General features: G+C 39.9%; 1 protein-coding gene across 1 annotated transcript in view; it reads right to left on the bottom strand.

The window, feature by feature from the left end:
- Positions 1-91: 91 nt before the first annotated feature.
- The window catches only part of PITRM1 (pitrilysin metallopeptidase 1), a 26,576-nt gene continuing 4,603 nt past the window's right edge, over positions 92-22,064 (bottom strand). The window contains exons 8-26 of the mRNA XM_027686836.1: positions 21,228-21,316; positions 20,556-20,684; positions 18,812-18,925; positions 18,285-18,381; positions 15,149-15,283; positions 13,032-13,170; positions 11,502-11,618; positions 10,255-10,387; positions 9,468-9,588; positions 8,588-8,664; positions 8,124-8,289; positions 7,899-7,999; positions 6,828-6,948; positions 5,969-6,040; positions 4,707-4,819; positions 4,043-4,168; positions 2,664-2,809; positions 1,074-1,176; positions 92-566 (exon numbers count right to left, since the gene is read on the bottom strand). Of these exons, the coding sequence (XP_027542637.1) occupies positions 473-566; positions 1,074-1,176; positions 2,664-2,809; positions 4,043-4,168; positions 4,707-4,819; positions 5,969-6,040; positions 6,828-6,948; positions 7,899-7,999; positions 8,124-8,289; positions 8,588-8,664; positions 9,468-9,588; positions 10,255-10,387; positions 11,502-11,618; positions 13,032-13,170; positions 15,149-15,283; positions 18,285-18,381; positions 18,812-18,925; positions 20,556-20,684; positions 21,228-21,316 (2,193 nt within the window). The 3' untranslated portion in view covers positions 92-472. The remainder of the gene's footprint in view (positions 567-1,073; positions 1,177-2,663; positions 2,810-4,042; positions 4,169-4,706; positions 4,820-5,968; positions 6,041-6,827; positions 6,949-7,898; positions 8,000-8,123; positions 8,290-8,587; positions 8,665-9,467; positions 9,589-10,254; positions 10,388-11,501; positions 11,619-13,031; positions 13,171-15,148; positions 15,284-18,284; positions 18,382-18,811; positions 18,926-20,555; positions 20,685-21,227; positions 21,317-22,064) is intronic.

Raw genomic sequence — 22,064 nt, 5'->3', positions numbered from 1 at the left:
TCAACACAAGGTGGAATGTACTGTCACAGACTCCTCTGGCTGGAGGTGGCTTATGCAAAGGAAGCTGGAATTACCACACAACAGAATGAAATCTGTCAGTATGAGAGACAGTTCTTTATATATCCAACAGCAGACATGATTTCAAACACCATTTAAAACTAGAGTTTTACATATACAAAAATATTTCCTTTATATAGTATTCATATGCAATTGGAGGAGTGATGCTTCAGTAAAAGATTAAGGTCTGTCTTTGCCATGCAGAGCATGTAATTCTTGCTCTTAAATACTGTATGGTTAGAAAATTTTTCACATCGTTATTTCAAGGGCGGCTTCTAACTGGTTTGGTGAACACTTAAAAACAGCAATGAATCTTTCAGTGTTACCATAGCACTATTAAAAGTTACTAAAAACACCCCTAATGATGTAGTCACACAGACTGACTTTTGTGTTAGCAGGGATGTTCAGCAGCAAGTCATCGTTTGACCCATGAGGGATCTTTGGTGATATCCGCATTCTCTGGGCCCAGTACAGCTTGACCACGAGTGCTCTTCCCAGCTGCAAGATACCTGCAAAAAACCCCCATAAACAAGTGAGAAGCTGGTGCATTCAGTTATCCATAGCTCTGCTCTCCAAGTTAAAAATATTTTCATCTCAGGAAAAAGTCTCCTTTGATGTGTACAACTTGTTAGTGTTTACTCTGCAGTAGTGGAATTCTTATGTCTACAGTGCAATTGAGAAGTCAGACACAGAATGCTACAACTTGAGTAGAAGCAGCACATATAGTGAGTGTACTGACACTCCAGTTAGTTTCTGGACCTCTCAAAAGAAAAACAAATCTCCCACAAATTCAGAATGTAGGAGGGAGTTACATCTGCTGCACCGCAGAATATAAAAAGCAAGATGTAATTAACATGTCTCTTTCTAGGTTACAAAAGAAAGTAGTGAAAGTAGTATGAAGGGCCAAGGGGAGAAATCAAATAACTTAAGTATGACAACTTTCACAGACTTCTTAAAAATCAGGTTTTTGTTATGTTTTTCAAGTAAACATCTTCCTAAGTTGAGCACAGGCTTACTTGTTTGATACATCAACCAGGTTATCACTGTTGACAGCAAAGAGTTGTTCTCTGTGCGACTGCTTCATTTCATCTGAAATCCCATACAAGAATTGACCCATTCCTAGGGAAAAGAAAACAAAACCCCACATTGCACTGGAATCTCAGTCACAGCCACGTGCAGGAATGATCGCAAAAAGAAAATTTATATTCTATTCCAGCAAGTGATTTGTCAAAAATCTGAACATAACGGTGGTCCAGCAAACTTCAGACAATTCATTATGAAGAGTCTCGGTACTTTCTGAATAGCTGCAAGCTGCATTTCATAAAGCTGCTATTTTTATAACTCTTAAAATTTGCAATCAATTGTGATATTTGTGCAACATGAAGGTCCAATCACCTTTTTGTACTACACACAGAAATCTGCATACAAATGTTTTAATGCTCTTGTTGGAATACTTGCCTACAGTATTTTAATATAAATACTGTGGCTCCTTGAACAACCAGAGAACTCCAAAATAATCACAGAAAAACTTTTTGTCAGGCAAATATGCATAGGGGGAAGAAGGTGCCTTGGAAGGACTTCTGTCAACAAGTCCAAGCTCCTGCCCAAGGCAGGGCTGACTTCCCAGCCAGGTAAGGTTGTTCAAGTCCTTGTGCAGGGCCCGGTGACTGAAATGAAGTTAACAGCATGAAGGGACACACATTCTCTCTGCACCAGTTCCCAGGCCTATGGAACAGAGCTTTCCATTCAGTGTTCAATGAGTTTGCCATCGCTCAGTTAAGATCTGTGTTCAAATGCCAAAGACTGTTCGTCATCCCTCACTAACACCAACACCCAATGTGCAGGCACTGCACTCGTGTGCACCTAACACTGGTTGATTGCCCAGACCAAAACCAGATTCTGTCAGATAAAAGTCAGCTTCACTGGAACTTTTCTTTAGTAAGTTAGTATTAATATGAGCACATTTTAAAATAATACTAATCTTAACCCTGTATACCCTTTATGTATTTATGTATTAGGGAATGTATTCTAACTTGGCAAGTTTTGGATTGAAATTCAGATGAGAATGCAGGAGGGAGGGAAAAGTGAGGAAAGTAAAGCAACATGTCAATAAGCTGAAAAGATGCAAAGATATTACCAAGGCATTATGAGTGTGCAGATATGTAAAGAAGATAACACCCTCTACTTCTTCAGAAAACATGCACAAAGGGCTAGTGACAGTCACAGTCAATATGCCTGCTTGTGTCACAAAAGTAATCCTTCAGCTTTCCTTGAATCAGAGGACAGCATTTCTTTTTATTTGTTTGCGTTTCATGTCCTTTCCAAACCTAAAGTTGTTTTCCTCAATCTCCCTCCACCTCCAGCTGTATGCACCTGACATCAAGGAGCAGTAGGAATGAAAAGTTCAGCAGAGAGCCTGCGTGCATGTGGTGTGTCTGAAAAGAAGCAACAGGAACTGTCTGCTTCATTGAAACTGCAGTTAGCTTACATCTCCCAAGCACAAGTTTTATCATCTGACACAGTTTAGCAAACTAAGTATTTTCTTCCCCTTAAACTTAAAAAAATAAATATATGCTGGCAGCACTGGGAGGCTGGTGAGAATATACCTTTATCAGAAGGAGCTATCGGTGCATCCACAGCAGCAAACACTGCCAGCTTAGCTTCATCAATGTCTTGTTGTGTGAATTCTCCAGATTTGGCCCATTCGACTGCTTTTTCAAATGTTTTCAAAGTGGCTAACGAATTTGGGTCTCTAAGAATAAAAAAAAAAACCAACTTAAAATCAATTACTTCAGTCTTACAAAATGAAAAACCAAAGTGGCTGTGTTCTCATTTCATTCATAATTTACTATGCATCACATACAGGGAAAAACAAATTATAAACTTCCTTTTTATATACAAGAGAGGTTTTGGGGTTGCTTGGGTTTTGATTTTTTTCCCCAGAAGGAACTAGTGTTATTTAGAGTTTGAGATACATGGGTGCAGTTCAGTTGCCTAAAAGTAATTCCAAGACAGAGTGCAGAGAACTGGTCTAATAACAGAGGGTCAGCTAAGCCAGCACTGTTCACAGGGCACTATCAATTTGCTGCAGCAGCTCAGAAAGCACATCTGCCATTACTACCCACACCAGTAATTTTTAAGATATGCCGTATCTTCCCTAAGCTGCTTTTCCTGCTACACCTGTTTTTGCTCTCTGTAAAACAGGTGCCACAGGTTAACAACTACTGGCAAGTTAAGGACTACTGCCAGGACAAGTCCTACCACGTTGAAGCTTCACAGAGAGGCAAAGCTGCTCAAACTTCAGTTAGGAATCCTGACCAAGCACTGTGCTAGGCTGCCTTTAGGCCGGGAAAACTATTTAAGCCTGGACTCCAGCCACGTGACATTTCTAGTGGGAATTACAACTACTTTTTAACACTTCCAGTTCAAATTCCATCTGAAAGTGCTTTGGTGAGCCCAATGCAAGGTAATTGCTCTGAACTGACAAAAAAGAGAAGAAGGAGAAGGCAGTTCTAGCTCATCACCAGCAATGCCTTCTGCTAAACCTCCAGTGATTCCAGCCAGTCACTGAGGGATACTGCATAACCTTATGGAACACGATCATCCTACTTTTTGGTCTCAAATTTATAATAGTCTTAAATTCCCTTTTTTAGGGCCTCCTCAACCCAGGACGAAACAAGGAAAAGCCAGTTTTACATAAGTCTGGTACCAAGACAGTAAATATTGAAGTACAGAGACTCAACAGTGGTTGCCACCAACAGAGATAAATTAGGCTTTCCCAAGGGCACCAACCAGTGAAAGCAAGGAAGGGTTTATTAAGCAATTAATCTAATTTCATCAGCACTAAATCACTTCCTTGTTATTTCATTCCTTTTATTTCACTTCATCTTGAAAGAGAGCTACAATTAAGTTGAACATAAGATACAGCCAAGTGCAGTCAGTGGTCCCCTCAGCCAGAAACAAGAAAGAACAAACCCACTGTTACCTGTAAGAGTAGAAAGTGAATATGCCATTGTGACTAAGTTTAGCACCTCCACCATAAGCCCCTCCTTTCTCTCTGATTTCCGTGTGTAGGAATTTAGCTGTCATCAACCGAGCGAGGATTCGAAGGCTGGAATAAGAGAAAGAGCAACAGCAAAGAAGTTCAGTGATTTGGACAACAGTAATATCCTCAACTTCCTCTAAAGCTCACCAGGATCCCCATTTGCAATGCACTGCTTTTTGTAATTTGCAGCAGTAACAATAGCAATACTCAATATCTCATAATAGCTGAATAATGTGACATCACTGTAAGAGTGGCACTGCTCTGGATCATTCCTTGACTATTTCTATTTATTTCACTTTAATGAAATATGAGAGCAGCATTCTAAGCTTTATTACATGACATAGGATTGTCAACTCAGAACACATCCAAGTAGGCAGGGCTGTTTATTCCAAGTGAGCAGACAGCACCTCCCAATACTTCACCTCAGCATTTACAGGGCATCTCCAACCCAGCCATGCATCAGTTGCTTCATACAGATTTTGTAACAAATGCACTGCCAATCATTTTCTATCAACACTCCATTTTCTGCAGTCAGCCCAACACTTCCCATTTGGTTTTGTACCATGCAGCACACAGAGAAGTTCCCTGATGTTCTGCTTCCCACCTTGCATAGTCTGGAGCCGTGTAGGGAACTGTCCGAACGCATTCCCCAATGTAGTTCACTGGGAAGGGAAGTACAAAATGGGTCTTCATCTGGCATGGTTTGAAAGTAGGATCCTAAGAGAAGGATGCATTATTGTCACTGTTAGCAGATGATGCAATTTATATAATTTATATAATGTATCTAATTGAGAACTGTGGCAAAATTTCCCTAGTTCTCAAAAAAGTCAAACATACAGACACACAAATGCTAAAGCCGTCACTTATCCCACACTGCAACATTTCGCTTGTGCCCATATCCAGTACACAGAATTGCCTTGGGAAACTGAAGTACAGGGACACTGTCCACCAGCTACCCATCCTTGCACCCCAGCTTCTCAGTTCTGCAGATCTTCTGTCTCTGCCAAGGGGTTTGGACTTGGCCATGGATTTACTTCCATTGAAACAAGTGTTCATAACTCTCCATTTCTATGTCATGTATGTACATAGTCACCACATCGTATTTCAATCCATCTACTAAATTCTAGACATTGAAAACAGGTTCCGAAACTGTAACCCACAAAAAACCCCCCACTATTTATGACAGCAGCTGCAATACGAATTTCTGCTCAAACACCCCCTGCAATAAATTCAATTCTTCCTTACCACCCCACTTCAAAAATTCCAGTCCTCTCCGTGTCTCCAGGTGTCTGTAAAATTTGCTTCTTTGCCTCTTTTACAGATACACTTGCTGGTATACTCACTTGAGCATGAGCAGACCCTCACACATCTCCAGTAGCTTTAATCCACCATTTCATTATTCCCCCATCCTTTCTTAACTTCAGAGACCTCATTCCCAGCCCCTCACACAACTCTGGCTGGCTGGCCACGCAGAGCAGCGTATTTACAGCACTGGTCAGCAGGCAAAACCGTGGGCTGAGCTCTCCCTGCCCCCTTCTCAAAGGAGAGCTCAGGGTATGCCAAGCTGCTTTTCTCTCCCGTAGCCAAATACAGATTTTCATTTTCACTTACAAGTCACTAATGCTCTTCTGTCAGGTGTCATTCACATTCAGAATCATTTAGGGAGGAGACAAAGGAAAGGAAGGGACTAATTGGACGTGATTAAGAAGTCTGATGGCTAGTTTAAGGAAACAATCCAGTCAGAGGGCTGTGGAACTGAGGGGCACATTGTGTTTCAGCGCTCTGCCTTTGTAACAGCTTAAGATGGACCATAAGTATCAGTAACAGCCCTGTAATACCAATATCCCCAAGCAGTAATGTACTTACATTAACTAGTTTCCTTGTCATCTGCAAACCAGTAACCATTTCACTTCCCACAGGTTTCACTTCTGAAGATTTCTACAAGAGACCCAGTCCTCATATTAAAAGATAATTTAACGATTTATACCAAAAATACAACAAATGCAATCCTTTCCACTCAAACCTCTTTAAAACAACCATCAAACTGTGCCTTCACAAACATAAGCAAGATACTCAATTACTCCTTCGTATTTTCTAAGCAAAAGCCAAATTAATTTCCTTCCAAGAGTAATTTGGCACTGAGAGATACCAAGACAGAGATTAAATGAGGCCCATAAAGTTTCAGACTATCATTTCACTCATGGGTAGGGAACTTATTCCAGTCTCATCAGAAATTAAGACAAATCTGCATACTGACAGACCAGATCCTTTGTCAACTCCACTGAATCAAGCACTTTTTGTGCCAACTGTCCTGAACACCCTGATAACGAAACAAATTCCTATGCAACTGAGGAACTGCACATCATGCCCTATTTGCTTTTGGCCAACACTTCTAGTAAAGCTCAGCTAAAAAAGAAATTAGTTTTATGCAACAGGGAAAGGAAGAAATTCTTTTTCCACATCCCACGCCAAGGCAGTAACCTCAGGGTAAGGCTTAACAGCTGATCTACAGGATTTCTATTGTCTGCTTTATTGCAGTGAAGACAGTCTGCGTGGCAAAACACAGAGCAGCTGATCACAGAGCTGACTCTCGCAACTTTCTCAGACATCTTTGTATGGACTTAGTATCCGAGTTAAAACAATGCTCTCCTGATTGCACAGTGGTCATGCCATGATCAAGTGAACTGTATTTGATGCCTTAGTCGCACATGATGTAATTTCTCACCTCAATCACATGGGGACGAACAGGTTTTCTCTCTTTTTTACTTCTAGCTATGCCCTTTAAAAATTTCTCTACTTCTTTAGATGCTTCTGGTATCTGCTGAGGTGCTGCATTCACTGAGCATCTGTCAAAAATACATATCAAGTTTTTAAATATGGTTTTGTGTTTTCAGACAGTCTTTTATAATTTGTACCACTTTGTCTTTCTAAACATTTTCTATCATATCATCATAATGTTAGATCAGTGGTCTCTGGTAATCTTAACACAGAAAAAGGCAAAATATTCATAATCCAGCATCTGATGAAGAAAAGAAAAAAAGTCACAGTGCAATGGTTTTTCTTTTGCTTGACCTAAAACACCTTTAGAACCAAAGTTGAGCAGTAGCAGTCAAACCCCTTCTGTGCACAAGACAGGATTACCTCAGTTTTGCAAATATAAATGTCTCTGAAAGAAATTAGTGCCCTCTGTATCCTCCCTTTACAGGCAGCCCTACCATGGTTTTGTAACATTACAGATATTTATATAATTTCACTTATCATTTCATGCTTTCCAAAACAAAACTCTGCAACTTATGTCACTTCAAACAGACCCATTTTTGGAACTAATGCATCTGACGCTAAACACAATATTGTGTTTACTTTTTACTAATGTCTTTACGTTTTCCAATATATGCATAAAGCAGATTTCAGAATGTCACTACTTTCTTTTCAGGAGAAAAAAAAATCCAAACCACACTGTATTCAACTGTTACAATACAATATAACAGTATTTGTGTAATGGGCACCTTTAAGGGAAAAACAAAGAGGCAGAATTTTGAGTATTTCTGTAAAATCCCACAAGCCACTTACAAACTCTGGGTACAACAGTTACATATGAAAAACTGAATAAAATGAGCTTCCATAGCTACTATAGTTGCCATTCTGTAAGCAGGGAGAATTTAAATTAACAACATTATTATAGTTTTTCCACAGACCTTGTTTCAAAGTATGCAATGAGAGGCACTGAGAAATGCACATTCACAGGCCATGGCCTCTCTTAACCAAAATGCCCCTTTTCTTTTTTGCTGGAGCTCACCTGATGTTGTCACTATTTAATAAATACTTCTTAATGCGTGGTAGTTTGCGCAGTATTGGTTTAATATCGGACATTTCTGCAATTCTCTTCATCAACTTCACCTGTGTGGGAAGGGAAGGCAGAAATACTACAGATTAAGTCAAAGAAAGAATTAGCAAAACCCCAGCACTGCAATTCCAGAGTTGAGGATTTGGGCCTCACTGAAGGATATTATCAACTTTTCACCTGATCCATCCCACTGAACATTTCCTGCAGTTCTCCAGAAGGGGTAAGGTTTTTGCTGGCTCTAATAGAAGCATATAAATGCCCACAATCTGGAATGCCATTTGACAGCTCCTGGGCAGTCTTCTTAACTAGCACTCTGAAATGTTCTTCCTCCTCAAATCTTGGGCTGAAAAAGAACAGAAGCAGGTCTCATGCAAAAGGACACCAATGGAATTTATTATACTAAATAATTCATCATCCCAAGTTCAACAAAGAGCTTTTAAACTGTTGGTTGTCCATTTAATTCACTCTATAGTCATGCACTTGATGCAATACTTAGGTTTAGAAAGACACTAAAGATTTAGTTATGAAAGAAATCCCAAAGTAGGATCTCTAAGAAGAGGAGAATGGTTGGGGGAAGAGCGTAAAAGAGAACCCCAAAACACATGCAAACCCACAAACAAACAAAACCCAATGTACTGTACTTGTTAAATATTTCACTCCATAAATGCATCATGTCTGGCAGATTTCTATCCAAGCACAGAGATGAAAAGAGCACACCCTGAAGGAAAAAATAAAAAACAAAACACAAAAATACCCCTTCACACAAGACAACCAAAGCAATGGCCCGAGAAATACACAATAACATTTTATGAAAGTGATGTAATGATGCCAACCTAATGCTAACATCACAAAATCACTCTACTGCAGGCTGTGCTACTAAATTAGAGCAAACAAGAAATATGACTGTTCTTCTCACAAAGCAAGCCTGGCAACTCCTGCTCCTACACTCCTCAATTCCTCCTTCTTAACAGTCAGCAGCAGTTCAGAAACAAAGTTTCTCGGTTTTTTTGCATAAAGCACAAGTAAAACTCTTCTGGGGTGCACCTTCCTGCAAAGGAGTCCCCCTAATTCAACTCCAGGATCCATGGGGAACAGATCACAGAGCAGACCCCCAGCAAGTTTGAAAGAATCTTAAGATACATTGCTAGAACTGTTATACCCAATACAGGCTCTAATGATCCTGCAAACATTGACATGTTAACAGCAACCTCTATGTATAACACTACACCATTCTGTCCTCTACCCTCTGCTTCCAAAATGTTTTGCAGCACTTGAAAACATGGTAACAGATGCTAGTGAAGCACTGCCTTAGACAGGATACCCACCTCAAGCACTCCCCTTCAGACAAAATACTGCTACTGTAACTGTCTGATTTATATCTTACACAAAAAGGTACAAGTCCTTTTATACACCAAGTTTTCAGTGCACATTAGCTGACCCTCCACCTGGAAGCCCTGACTGACCCTTACCTACACAGCTATTATTGCAAGTGTAACACCTGCAGGTTTATGATTAATTTACCTGTTCATACACATCTAGGTGTGAATCATCTGGAATGATGTGTGGGCTGACAGACATCCCTCCTGTTTTTAGTTCTATTTGCTGGGCCTGTTCCCTGTAATCAAGGGCTCCACATCCCATCCTGTGAAAAACGAGAGATTTGTTTCATTTTCAGTGTATGCCAAAACAAGGATCCATACAGCATTTGCAAAGTACTGTTTAGGACAATACTAATTTAGCAACTAAACAATCTGGGGCATTATCAAGCAAACACAGTACTTCATGCCTTACAAAAGCTTCACACCCAGCTTTTCAATGAAAGCATCCTGTTAATTTAAAATGGTGTGCAGGCTTCCATATGGAACTACATTAATAACATCACATAAGCTGTTATCACCAATAAAAAGAACATATTCCTCCCAGACCGGGTCACTTGTTCTGCTCTGTGCTCCTCTTTCCCTTGTGGGTCACTGTTCCTGTGACCACACAGTGAAATCAGACCAGAAGTCTATTCAAGCGAAAACTTCAATTTCTGCTATGCTATTTTTCATTTACAGGGATTTTCCAATCCATTCAGGGAATGCTTGTGTTGACACTGGGCAACAGGGCAACACAGAGAGTGATGGAAAAGGGAAAATGAGTTGGCAGCTCTTTGGAGAAGAGAGAAGACCACTTTCTGCAGGAAACCAACTTATCAGTATTTCCCTTCTACAGCAAGAACAGATGCTGAAATTATTAAAGGCAGTATTATTTTGGCAAGCTGTATTACAGCCTGTTGCTTCAGCTTCTAAGGAAGTAAGCCTCTCACTTTGTAATGACGTTGCAGAAGAGTGGCACGTAAGGTTTGAGCTCCTCGGGAAGAGTGTTCAAGCTGGAAACAGCTCGGAAATAAACCACCCCGTTGGTGGGCTGAGCACAGTACTGGACAGGAACTTCATCAGCTAGGGATAAAAAAAAAACAAAAGCAAAGAACATCAACAGTTTCCTACTATAAACACACAAAAGCAAAACAATTTCTTACAAGAACTTCACATTAAGAATAATTTTCTGTTGGCATTTCAGAGCCACCACTTGTTTAAATTTTGCACATTATACTGAACACTGGACTGAAGGATTTTATTGTTTCTGTCCATGGTAAGGTAATGGATACCTGGACAATCTGAAGAGAGAAATCTGCTGATAGAGGTCATATTTTAGAGATAGCATTCAAATAAAGGAAATGGCAACTTGTTTCTGAACAAGTCAAGAAGTTTTTCTCTCTTATTTTTGCCTTCATCACCTCAAAAGCTGAGGAAAGCAGGTTTCTGCACTGTACACTCTCTAAGCTAGGACATTAGAATATACACATTATAATTTTTGCCAAACCAGGTCTTTTTTAGCACCAAAATTATACAGTCTTGACACTTGGTCATTTTTGCAGGAAAGTGTCTGTCAGAAATATACTACAGAACAGTATTTACCTCCAAGATTCTGACAGAACTGTAACAATATTGAGATCTACCATTTTCTATCAATCCATGGGGTAACCATTGGCAAAGCAAGGAGACACTTCCACTGAAGTTATGCAGAACAACAATTATGTCTTTTTTCCCATGGCTCCTGTATGTCATATTCTGTAAATAACGGAGCAGGGAGGGAGTGCAATAAGGAAGGCTCAATGCACCAGCTGCCAATAGTGCTGCACCCTGGGTAAGTCTTTGGAAAGTCAGAAGATTGCTCAAGAGCACTGAACATGCCACCCAGAGACTCCTCTGATTGCAGGGCAACGGTGGAGTACACCCAGAGCAAGGAGCTGTCATCAGGAGCACTCCCACCAGATCCTGGGAAGGGCAGGAGGCTGTTCCAGTCAAGAACAGCCCCACATTGCCCCTCAGAGGCCATGGCCACACTGCAGATCCACTGCAATCCGTCTGATCAGAGGTGGGAGGGAAAGGACCATAACTGTGGACAACAAAGTGAGTCCCTCTGCTTCGCAAGGAGCAACAGCTGGGCAAGCAGGCAGGTAACAACCCAACAGTGCTGCTCTTTTGAGCACAAAATAATGGTGACACCAACCTGTGAGTGTTGTCTCCAGCACAGTGAATGGGATTTTGGGCTCGATGTCAGACACTTTTAAAGCTGGGAGACAAGAGGTATCCTGAGGTTTGCTTTGAAGAGCAATTAATTCCAAACCTAGTAAGGAGAGAGTATCAGCTTGTCATTCTCAGCTTTTAGTGAAAATGCTGTCAAACCCTAATAACCTACTGAGGTGACGAAGATCAGAAAAATGGAACTCTGAAGTTTGGAATCTTCTATCTGCAATTCTTTCAAATATTTTACTGAAACAAATTCTGCAGATCATCACGCAACAACGGCAGAATACTCTTTGTAAATTATCTTTCCAATCCCCTCTGCACATCTGTTTACAGTAACATGCAATTTAATCCCTGAAGAAGAGACACCTGCCAGTCTGCCCAGTCACCCAGCTCTGAACATTGACCCAGACCTGGCAGGTAAGAAGCTTCTTTCTAACCCATTCCCCCCAGTTCTTACTCAAGTGCTCAGTTGGAATGCTGATGCAAGTAACTTCTTGTGATTAATTACACGTTTCAGCCTTCCAGATTCTAGCTGGTCACTGTCGTTAAGTACTCTCCAATTTATCTTTGTAAGTAGAAAGCCTCCTCCGATTTCGTGCTCCCCTATCTCATGTCTCACACCAAAGCTTCAGAAGATTAACACCGCATTCTTGGAGGATTTCCATGACCAGATCACTGCCTTCACAAAATCAGATTACTGTCCAGGGTTTCCAAGTTTAAGTTATTATCCAGAAGAAGTTAAACACAACATTACTTTTATAGTTGGTTTGATAGGCAGGAAATGTAAGAAATAAAATTACAAAATACAGGTTTTATAGGTGCATGGAACAGACCTCATGCTCATAAACAGCTTCAAGGTATGTGATGGAATGTAAGTATCTGAAGGGAGGGTGTCAAGAGGATGGAGCCAGGCACTTCTCAGTGGTGCCAGGCAATAGGACAGGAGGCAACAGGCAGAAACTGATCTACAGAAAGTTCCTCCTGAATATAAGGAAGAACTTCTTCACTAGGGGGGTGATTGTGGACTAGAATAGGTTTGCTCAGAGAGGTTCTGGAGTCTCCCTCACTGGAGATATTCCAGAACAATGTGGACACAATCTTGTGCCACGTCCTCTGGGACGACCCTGCTCAAGGATAGAGGTTGGACCTCTGTGGTCCCTTCCAAACTGAACTACCTGAATTCTGTGAATTCATCTCCCATTTAGTGCAAGTTAACATGGGAAAGAACAAGCAGGTTGGTATTTTAAAATAATTTCCTTTCTTCTGCCCTAACAGAGACATTGATCATTCTATTTTTGAGGGTTAAAACTACTGGAATATACCAATGTAGTTAAAGCACAGCACTGCACAGCCCTGTAATACATATACCCAAACTTCCAACAAAAAACCCCATCCCTTTCAGAGCAAATGCTGCAGTGTCCCTGAGAATTTAAAATGTTCTACAGAACATCAGCTAAAAAACTGTGGTTTCAAGCAGTTAGAGAAATAAAAATGTGAAAAGCAAGTTAACCTTTTTCAAAAATTTGTGTTTTTTCTTCTTCAGAAAGTGCATTGACCTTTTTTTCCAGCTTTTCTGCTTCCATTTTAGCTTGTTTATCATGGTAGTCTTCCTCTGGACTCATTGACAGAGTCAATCTGTGCGGATTATCCTGCAGAAACATATCCCAAAACAAAGCATTATTAATTCTGAGCGCAGCTTCCTTGCCTCAGATTATTGCTTCATCAGCAGTAAATAAAAGCAGTCTGGGCATCATTTGGCTTGCATGTTATCAAAAGCATCACACACACAGAGTCTGAACTCTCGATTTCACCCAGAACAATCTGCTGTGCGGGTGGGGAGCAGAGGCAGCTCACCACAACAACAAGCATGAACACCCTTCTGTGAAATTTCAGCACAGACTCAGAATCCCTCAACGGCACACAGGACTCATTAGTTTAATTAAATCAAGGTTAAACAACTGTACGCAACACCACAGAGCAGCATGCCACAAGTTTTATCTGGAGAGTACTCTAAGATGGGGAATTTTGTTAAAAGCAGGAGGGTTTCATTAAATACCTTCTTCAACCTGCCCAAGCTTGAGTGCACAGACATCCCATATGACATAATATATAATGATATGCATGCCTTATCCTGCTCAGAAATGGTTTACATCAGCCTTGCTGCCACAGGACTCCAGGCATAATGCAAGTGTCATAACTGCTGCTGAATTCTTCTTTGGTTATACCAGACTGTGGAATTCTAATATCAAAATTACTCAAGCAGCTTCCATTTGCCATAATACTGGGAGACCAGTCAAAAGACAGTGACCTCAAAAACTGCCCAGTTCAATGTAGGAGTCAAACAGCAACATCTGTCGCTGACACACTGCCAGTAATTTGGGACAATGTAATCAGATTCTGTTCTTTACCTCCCCCAGGCCTCTGTGAAAAGACTGTGGAAACCCAACTGAGTATGGAGTTGAAGAGGGAAATGCAAAATTAACCAGCTATATTAAAATGGACAGGACAAATGGCATTCTCTCCCTTGCTCCCTGCCTGCTTTATTAACTTCCTGGTACAAGGCAGAACAGTGCATAATCTTCTGATAGAAGGACATCCAGCTATTCTCATCATTTCCTACTGAGTCGTGTTTTTGCCTCAGCCCCTTCAGTAGAACTGTAAAGGGCGATCACAAAAATACTGTACCTGTGTTTCTTCTCTACAAAGGCCAAAATTTAACAGCTCCCTACCACCTCCAGACACTAACAATGCCTTTAGGAAAACTGATTTCAATTAAGGCCACTGTCTCTTGTAGCCTTTGAGTATATGAGAACCAACATTTACACCAATCAGATTACTTATTGGTAGTTACTTATAACACATCTGCCTTTCAACACAATTTAAACAAGTTGACGGGGGGGGGTGAAATCACAAAACATAACCCTACCAAAAAAACCAAAACAAAAATCAAAACAAGCAACAAAACCCCCCACAACTAAAACAAAACAAAACAAAACCACTTTTGCATTACTATCACTGAATTTCTTTCATTTCTGGCATTAGCTAATTCAGGAATTCAGAACTACTCAGTGTTGTAGTTTTTTATTGATTTATTTACTGATTTTATTTCTGCAAGAACTCCAGGAGAATATATGGACAGGAAAACAAGAAAAGAGCAGAAAGTAATTGGCACTGACAGCAAAATTCAGACAGCAGTTCAGTAAACATGAGGAGCACCAAAATAATCTTATTTGTAATCAAATCTTTTTCATGGAGGAAGAGACACACATTGCTATGTCAATATTAAGGAACATATAACTAGGTCTGCAGTTCTCTCAACTTCTCAGCAGGAAACACCCATGTGCCCTTCTGTAGCATAAGGCATCACAGTTTGGTAAAACATTAGCATTTTATCAGTGTTCTATTAAGTGTGGTTCCAAATGTCGAACCAGATAACATTTTTTCCATTTTGAAAAGCTTTCATTTAACCATCTGAAATTAACATGCTTCATTCAAAAGCGCTGCTGTTCAACCTACATCTAGAAATATGCAATATGGTGACAAAAAAAAAGCCTTCAGTTTAATATTAAATACGAAATTCTGATTTAAAACTTAATACTGAAGATAACTTTCCATAAGTTTGCCTACCTTAAAATATGTTTTAACTTTCTCCTGAAGAAATGTGGGATTTTCTTTAAGACACTGCCTGAACCGAGAGACTTGATCTGCAATCTTCAGAAGCTCCACTGGATCCCCATCTTGATTCCAGCACGAGGCTATATGCTGAATGGAAAAGAATAATTAGGTAAGCAGGACAATCCATCTGCATTTCTCTAACTGACAGCCCCTGTGTTCCAAAACCACTTTACCATTTATATTTGAATAACAGACATATAATGAGTAGTTCTAACGTTTTTGGAGAGGGGAAAAAAAGCTAAAATCTTTGTTCATATTAAGGGACAACTCCATCATCATCTATTCCCTGTTCTCTCCATTCTTGCCTCTAATTTTATAATACAAAACCACTTCTAATTATTACTTTTTTTTTTGCAAAGGTGTCTGTATCTGTATTCTGAAAATATATCATAATATTCTTTCCTCCCTAACATTTAAAATAAATTAACTTTTCAGCTCAAGAAAGCAGGAAAAAAGAAACCGGTAGTAGGGACAAAGTAGTATATATATATACACTACAGTCTATCCATTTATTGTATCCATCAGATGAAATGATTCCTAATAAGGTAACTCAAATATGTAAAACAGATGGGACTTTGCAGAAAGAAGACACTAAATAATCAGAAATACCCCAGGATATTTCTTTTGGAAAGTTCTTATCCTAGTTTTATTTTCTAATTTGAGACTATTAAGTTTGCTTGAGTTGCTATTGAAAGTTCTTCAAATACACCACAGAGCAAGATACCAAAAGCTTCTGTATTTCTACTCTGTATGAAATGGGGAAATAACAAAAAAAAGGAGAATATAAAAAACCCAAGACATATGAAAGAAAAAGCCCTTACTAGAAGCATATAGAGAACAAATCCATCGTAACTGTCAAAACCACCTTCTCTTTTCTTACTTGTTTAATTACAAGCAAGTATCATAAGCCTTCAGCCTTTTTCAGTAATAACTATTTTTATCTATTCTGTGGAAATTCCCTAATGTGATTTAAAGAACAGTATTCTTTCAGAATATGCTTGAGTTAGTTCTCTTGAAATAAAAGAAGTCACTCTACTTGAGGCTCCTGTAGAGTCATTACAACAATTCAGTGCTGGTTCCCAGTAGGCAACCTAAAAGTATAACCATATATCTAAGAGCATTGCCCAAATGTTTTTTGAGCACTGAGAGGCTTGGGGCCATGACCACTTCCTTGGTGACACAGTTTATCCCTGGCTGGCAGCTCAGCCTCACTCAGCCACTTACTCACTGTCAGCACAGCAGGATGAGGGAGGAGAATCAGAAGGGTGAAAGTGAGGAAACTTGTGGGTGTAGATAAACACATTTTAAGAGGAACAGCAAAAGCTGTGCGTGAGCACAGGGGAAGAATTCATTCCCTGCTTCCCCTGGGCAGGCCAGGTGTTTAGCTCTCTCCAGGACAGCAGGGCTCCATCACATGTAATGGTGACTTGCTAAGACAAAATGCATCACTCCAAACGTCCCCTGCTTTCTTCTTTCCCCTGCTGTTGTTGCTGAGCTTGGTGTCACACGGTGTGGGACAGCCCTTGGGTCAGCTGGGGGCAGCTGTCCCAGCTGTGTCCCCTCCCAGCTCCTTGTTCATTGACAGACTCCTCACTGGTGGGGTGGAGTGAGAAGCAGAGGCCTGGACACTGTGTCAGTAGTAATGAAAACATCCCTGTGTCATCAGCAGTATTCAGCACAAACCCAAAACACAGCCCCATACCAGCCACTGGGAAGAGATCTAACTATCAAAACCGGTACACTTGCTTGTTCCAGCGCTTTACCACCCTCACTCTGAAGAGCTTTTTCCTGAACTGATCTCACCTATCTTGACTTTCCTAACACCTCTGACAGTCCCACACACCATCCTTAGTTGCTACATTGGGGAAAGACACAAGTTTTGATGGGTGGACTATTCAATGGATAAGGAATCAGCTGGATGACCACATGCAAGCAGTTGCATTCCAGTGCTCAACATCCAAAGGGAGATCAGTAAGAAGTGTTGTGTGTTCCTGAGGGGTCTGTATTGGTTCTGATACTACTCAACACCTTTATTAACAATATAAAGCCAGTGGTACTGAGAGCATGCTCAGCAGGTTTGCAGATGACCCTAAGCTGTGTGGAGCAGTCGACACACTGGAGGGAAGGAATGCCATCCAGAGGAACCTGGACAGGCTTGAGGTGTGGACCCACATGAATCTCATGAAGTTCAATAAGTGCAAGGTCCTGAACCTGGCCTGGGGCAATGACTAGTAATCAGTACACATTGGGTGATGAATGGTTTGAAAGTAGACTTGCAGAGAATGGCCTGGGGATGAGAAACTGGAAATGACCAGAGTGTGTGCTCGCAGCCCAGAGAGCCAATAGTACCCTGAGCTGCATCACAAGCAGTGTGACCAGCAGCTCGAGGGAGGTGGCTCTGCCTTCTGTACTTCACTCCCTCTAGACCCCATCTGAAATACTACATTCAGCTCTGGGGCCTGCAGGACAAGACATCTGTTAGAGTAGATCCAGAGGAGGTACTCAAAAATTATCAGAGGGCTGAAACACCTCTGCTACAAAGAAAGGCTGACAGACTTAGGGTTGTTCAGCCTGGAGAAGAGGAGGCTTCGGAGAAACCTTACCGTCGCCTTTCAATATTTGAAGGGGGTTTATATGAAGAACATTCAATAGCAACTCAAGCCAGGAATTGAATTAGTGTACATTTTCACTCGTGAATCTTGAAATTAAATTACAGCAGTACAATCCTAAATTCCATAGAAAAATACAGTCCTCCTATTTGGCTTTTAAAAATACACAAGGCATCCAGCCAAAACATACAGTTCCCAGAGCCAGTATGGCATGCCCCTCACAGAAGTAATTAGTGCTACTGCAATCAAAGCTACTATTCAGGCAGAGACAACAGGCTCACTGCCCAATTAAGTCATACAGTGAGGAGTCCAGAGGTAGTTTCACGGCTACTGAAAGAAAAGATGCCCAGGAGATTGCAAAGGAAAAGCCCCTAAGTAAAAAGTTTTACACACCAAGAGCCTACAAAATGATCCCATATTTTATAAAGATATAGGCAGTAGAGTTTTTTATTCTTAAAAAACCACACACACAGACTTACAGATGTCAGGGCAAGTCCAAAACTTGTAGACTGATGCTTCAGCTGGATTTCAATTTTGTGAAGTAGAGCTTCAATCCTATCTTCCTCAAATCCTTTCCTTTGGGAAGGGATGATGAGAGAAGGAAATCATATCCATTAACACTAATCACTTTAAATGAAGGTATGAAAATGAATTATATTATCGATAAAGGAAGCCATTACAACATAATGTCTTCCACACTGAATTGAAATTGGTATGAAATAATATTAATATGTTGTGTCATTTAGTGAAACTGCACTAATATCATTAAACTCCTGAAGATTACACCGATGAAAAAAAGCTACAATAGAGGAAGTAGCAGATACAAGTTTTAAGAGTATTGAACAATATTACTGGTTCTTTGATGCCTTTATTGTAATGTAACTAAATTTTTAAGGCATGTTATTATATATATATATATCTGTATTATTATATGCCTACATATTATTATAGTAATACCTAAAAGACTAAAAAATAACAGTATTCTCAAAAATTTAGCATTACTCACGCAATAACTTCATCAACTGTTCTAGCAATTATCTGTTTCACAGTATCAATGTCTCTTTCAGCAATACCCTGTAGACCCACACTAAAATAAGTTTCTCTTGTTGAGCCATTAAACCTAGAATAAAATATATCCAAGTCAGTGACAAGTACTAGAACTTAAGTGTTAAATCTGCCAACAAAGGCAGAAGAAGGGGAAGAAAAACCACCCATCATTTCCACATACACACACAAGATTTTAAAGCTAGATAGAAAGAAAACTAATTACCAAAGAGGCAAGAAATGGAACTTAAAAGCATTTTTTGTTCAATTTCAGTAGTAGTAGCCACTGTAAAGAAAACACATGGCAGATGGTATTAGAGGAAAAAAACAGTTACAATAGAAATGCTGGTATTTGCTGTTCATCTTCACGTTCATTTGTAACTTCTTTCAGGTAAAGAAGTCTCACTTTTTCAGGTGAAAATTTCAGCTGCATATATTACCAAACACATATATTCTACTTAGGCAGGGGAGTGGAATGGTACTTTCAAAGTAGCATTTGTAAAGTAAGTGGTCGAAGTGAACTGTTCCATGAACACCTAGCAGTTCAAACCAAAGCCAGTACACAAAATGCAACAGGTGCTCATCAGCCCATATACAACCAGCATTCCACATCTAAAAAGCACAGAAGGAATTCAGTGGTAGGCTCAGGCATCAAATTCTGCAACAGTGATCTCTGGACTCAAACATTTTCTTCTAGATTGATTCATCAGCACAGTCATTAAGGCGAATTAAAGCCAGCTCACTGTACAGTTCAACCCTGTATCAACAGAGCCAACCTGGAAAAGGCCCAGCTGAGCAAAAATACAAACTAGTCACTACACTTCAGAGTCTAAAGATGGATTTCTACTGCCATGCTCTGGAATATTAAGATGTCTGCATGGCACTGGCATGCATGACACAGGACTTGCAGGAAGCCAATGACTTCACGTAGAGGCTGGCAGAGTAAGACATTAAAATCACAGATGAGCATAGTAAGGTTTCCTACTCAACCCTCTGAGACAGTCACTGCACTGAGGCATGATTTTTGTCATCCTCAAGTCTAAAAATCAGTCAGATGGATCATGCCTGGAAAGTGCTTCTTTCTTTGTGCATACAATAAAGGTAAAATATGATGAGCAGCTGGCCCTGTGGTTCAGTGAAGACTATCCACCCACGCTCAGGCTGTAGCACAAAGACACTCAGAAGATGGGCTGCAGGAGCTACAGTTTGAGTAAGTGTTGGCTCAAATACCTGTTTGTACTGAGGGGATGGCAAGTTGATGGCACCTAATTGCACAAAGCACATTTGTGACAGACCTACCTACTACTAAATCACAGAATTGAAGCAAAAAAAGCAACACGGTACAGAGAAGAGCTACCAAACTCTTCTGAGTAACACTAAATGTCCAGGATGAAAAACTCAAGTAAATTAGGGCACTGAAGGTATATCATGCTTTATACCATCTATCCATTTTTGTTGGTCATAAGCTTTAAAAAATACAACTTTGTTTAAACTAACTTAGCATCTATCAAATTATTTTGATGATAAAATTACACTTGAGAATGGTTTACAGTTCACCAGAAGAAATTCTTAATATGTTTTAATATTAAAATAAGATTATTCTGGTATAATCTGCCTGTATGAGAGAAGAGTTCTCCCAACTTAATACTGGTTTTTAACTTTTCTAATACTGCTTACAGGGATGAACTGTAAAGTGTAACACTTACCCAACATCAGGACAAAAATCTGTACCAACACCAGACTCAATTAAGGCTTTGTAAAAAGGAGAATTCGGCCCATCAACCAACAGTGAAGACAGCAGGCTTAGTGTGAATGTTTCAAAAGTGTCTGTAATACTAAAGAAAAATTAACAGTTCTTAAAAACCATCAAGTTACAAGTGTGAGACACCCAGCAAAACCAAGTCCATTTCAGAATTACTTTTACAAAACAGCGTAGAGGGAGCCAGAGAGAAATAACTGTGAGTTACGAACACTGCTCCAGACCTTAGGGAACTAAGAGAGCTCTGCACCTCTCACTTGTTATAACTACCAGTAAAGCAAGTTAAATTGGGCTGCGAGGGGAGATAAGTCAGTAGTAAGTCATACAGAAAAGCTTGCAAATGACAGGCAATTGAAAGGAAGACAGTGTTATCAAATATCTCACTCATTGAACAGTTGTGTAAAATGCCTGATTTTCCTTGTGTCTATCTGCTAAAGACAAATTCTGCTTAGCAATTAAACTTCCATTTACTAAAGCAGGATTTGTCTGACTTTCCCATGGCATTACTTCCCCTAAAGATGACGTTTATCAAGGGGACTGTGGACATGAAGCATGCCTCCATCTTGCTTGAAGACCCAAAATGAGCCTTTGATTCAGAATTTCATTTTTATATACTTACTCTGTTAACAAGTAGCTGACACTGACAGTTGTCTGCCTGGAAGGATCAGCAGCAAACGAGTCTAAGCCACATGTTACACTGTGTTCTCTCTGGAAAGTAAAATAAATGATACACACTAAGCTTAAGAGCAGAAGTTACAAACAAAAAGTGACTGCTTGTATATTCATAGCATCTTCTTTCTAAAGATTTAAAATAATTTTACAGATACTCATGAGTAAGTTTAATATTCATGAGCAAATACACAAACACGGGATATCTTGAAAAATGTGAGTGGCATCTCAGTTTGTAAAAGTGGACAACAGAGAAGACGTTGAAGAAAATCTGGCCATAATTAACATTCTGAGCTGGCTTTCAAACAAATGCTAAAACAAGTCAGGGAGGAAAAGGAGGAGAGGGGAGGGAGAGAATGGAAAAAAATATTTTTGACACCAGTGTTTGGAGGGTTGGGTACCATTAGAAGGAGTATTTCCTGACACTAAGTATCAATATTTCTATCAGTAGCACCAGTGCTTCAGATGATGAGGGGCTTGCAAACCAGAAATAATAAATATAAACAACTGCATGCAATCCTTACATTACTGAAACTCAAAATAAACATAGTTTGCCCCCACTACAACCAAAAATAAAAATACTTCAGCTTGTTTACACAGTTCTAAACAAAAGAGTAACTCCAGCAGGTTGGGCTAAAATATTTACCTGGTATATTCAGTTTCTGCAATTCCAAGACTGGATGTGTACTGTTTCTTTTTGTTTAATTGTTTGTGGATTTTTGTTTTGTTTAGGGGGTTATTGTTTGTTTGGGGTTTGGTTGGCTGGTTTGGTTTGATTTTTTTACTT

The sequence above is a fragment of the Neopelma chrysocephalum genome, unplaced genomic scaffold (assembly GCF_003984885.1).
Source record: "Neopelma chrysocephalum unplaced genomic scaffold, ASM398488v2 Primary Assembly neopelma1_72, whole genome shotgun sequence".
Lineage (NCBI taxonomy): Eukaryota > Metazoa > Chordata > Aves > Passeriformes > Pipridae > Neopelma > Neopelma chrysocephalum.
This window is presented reverse-complemented; position numbering and strand designations above follow the sequence as displayed.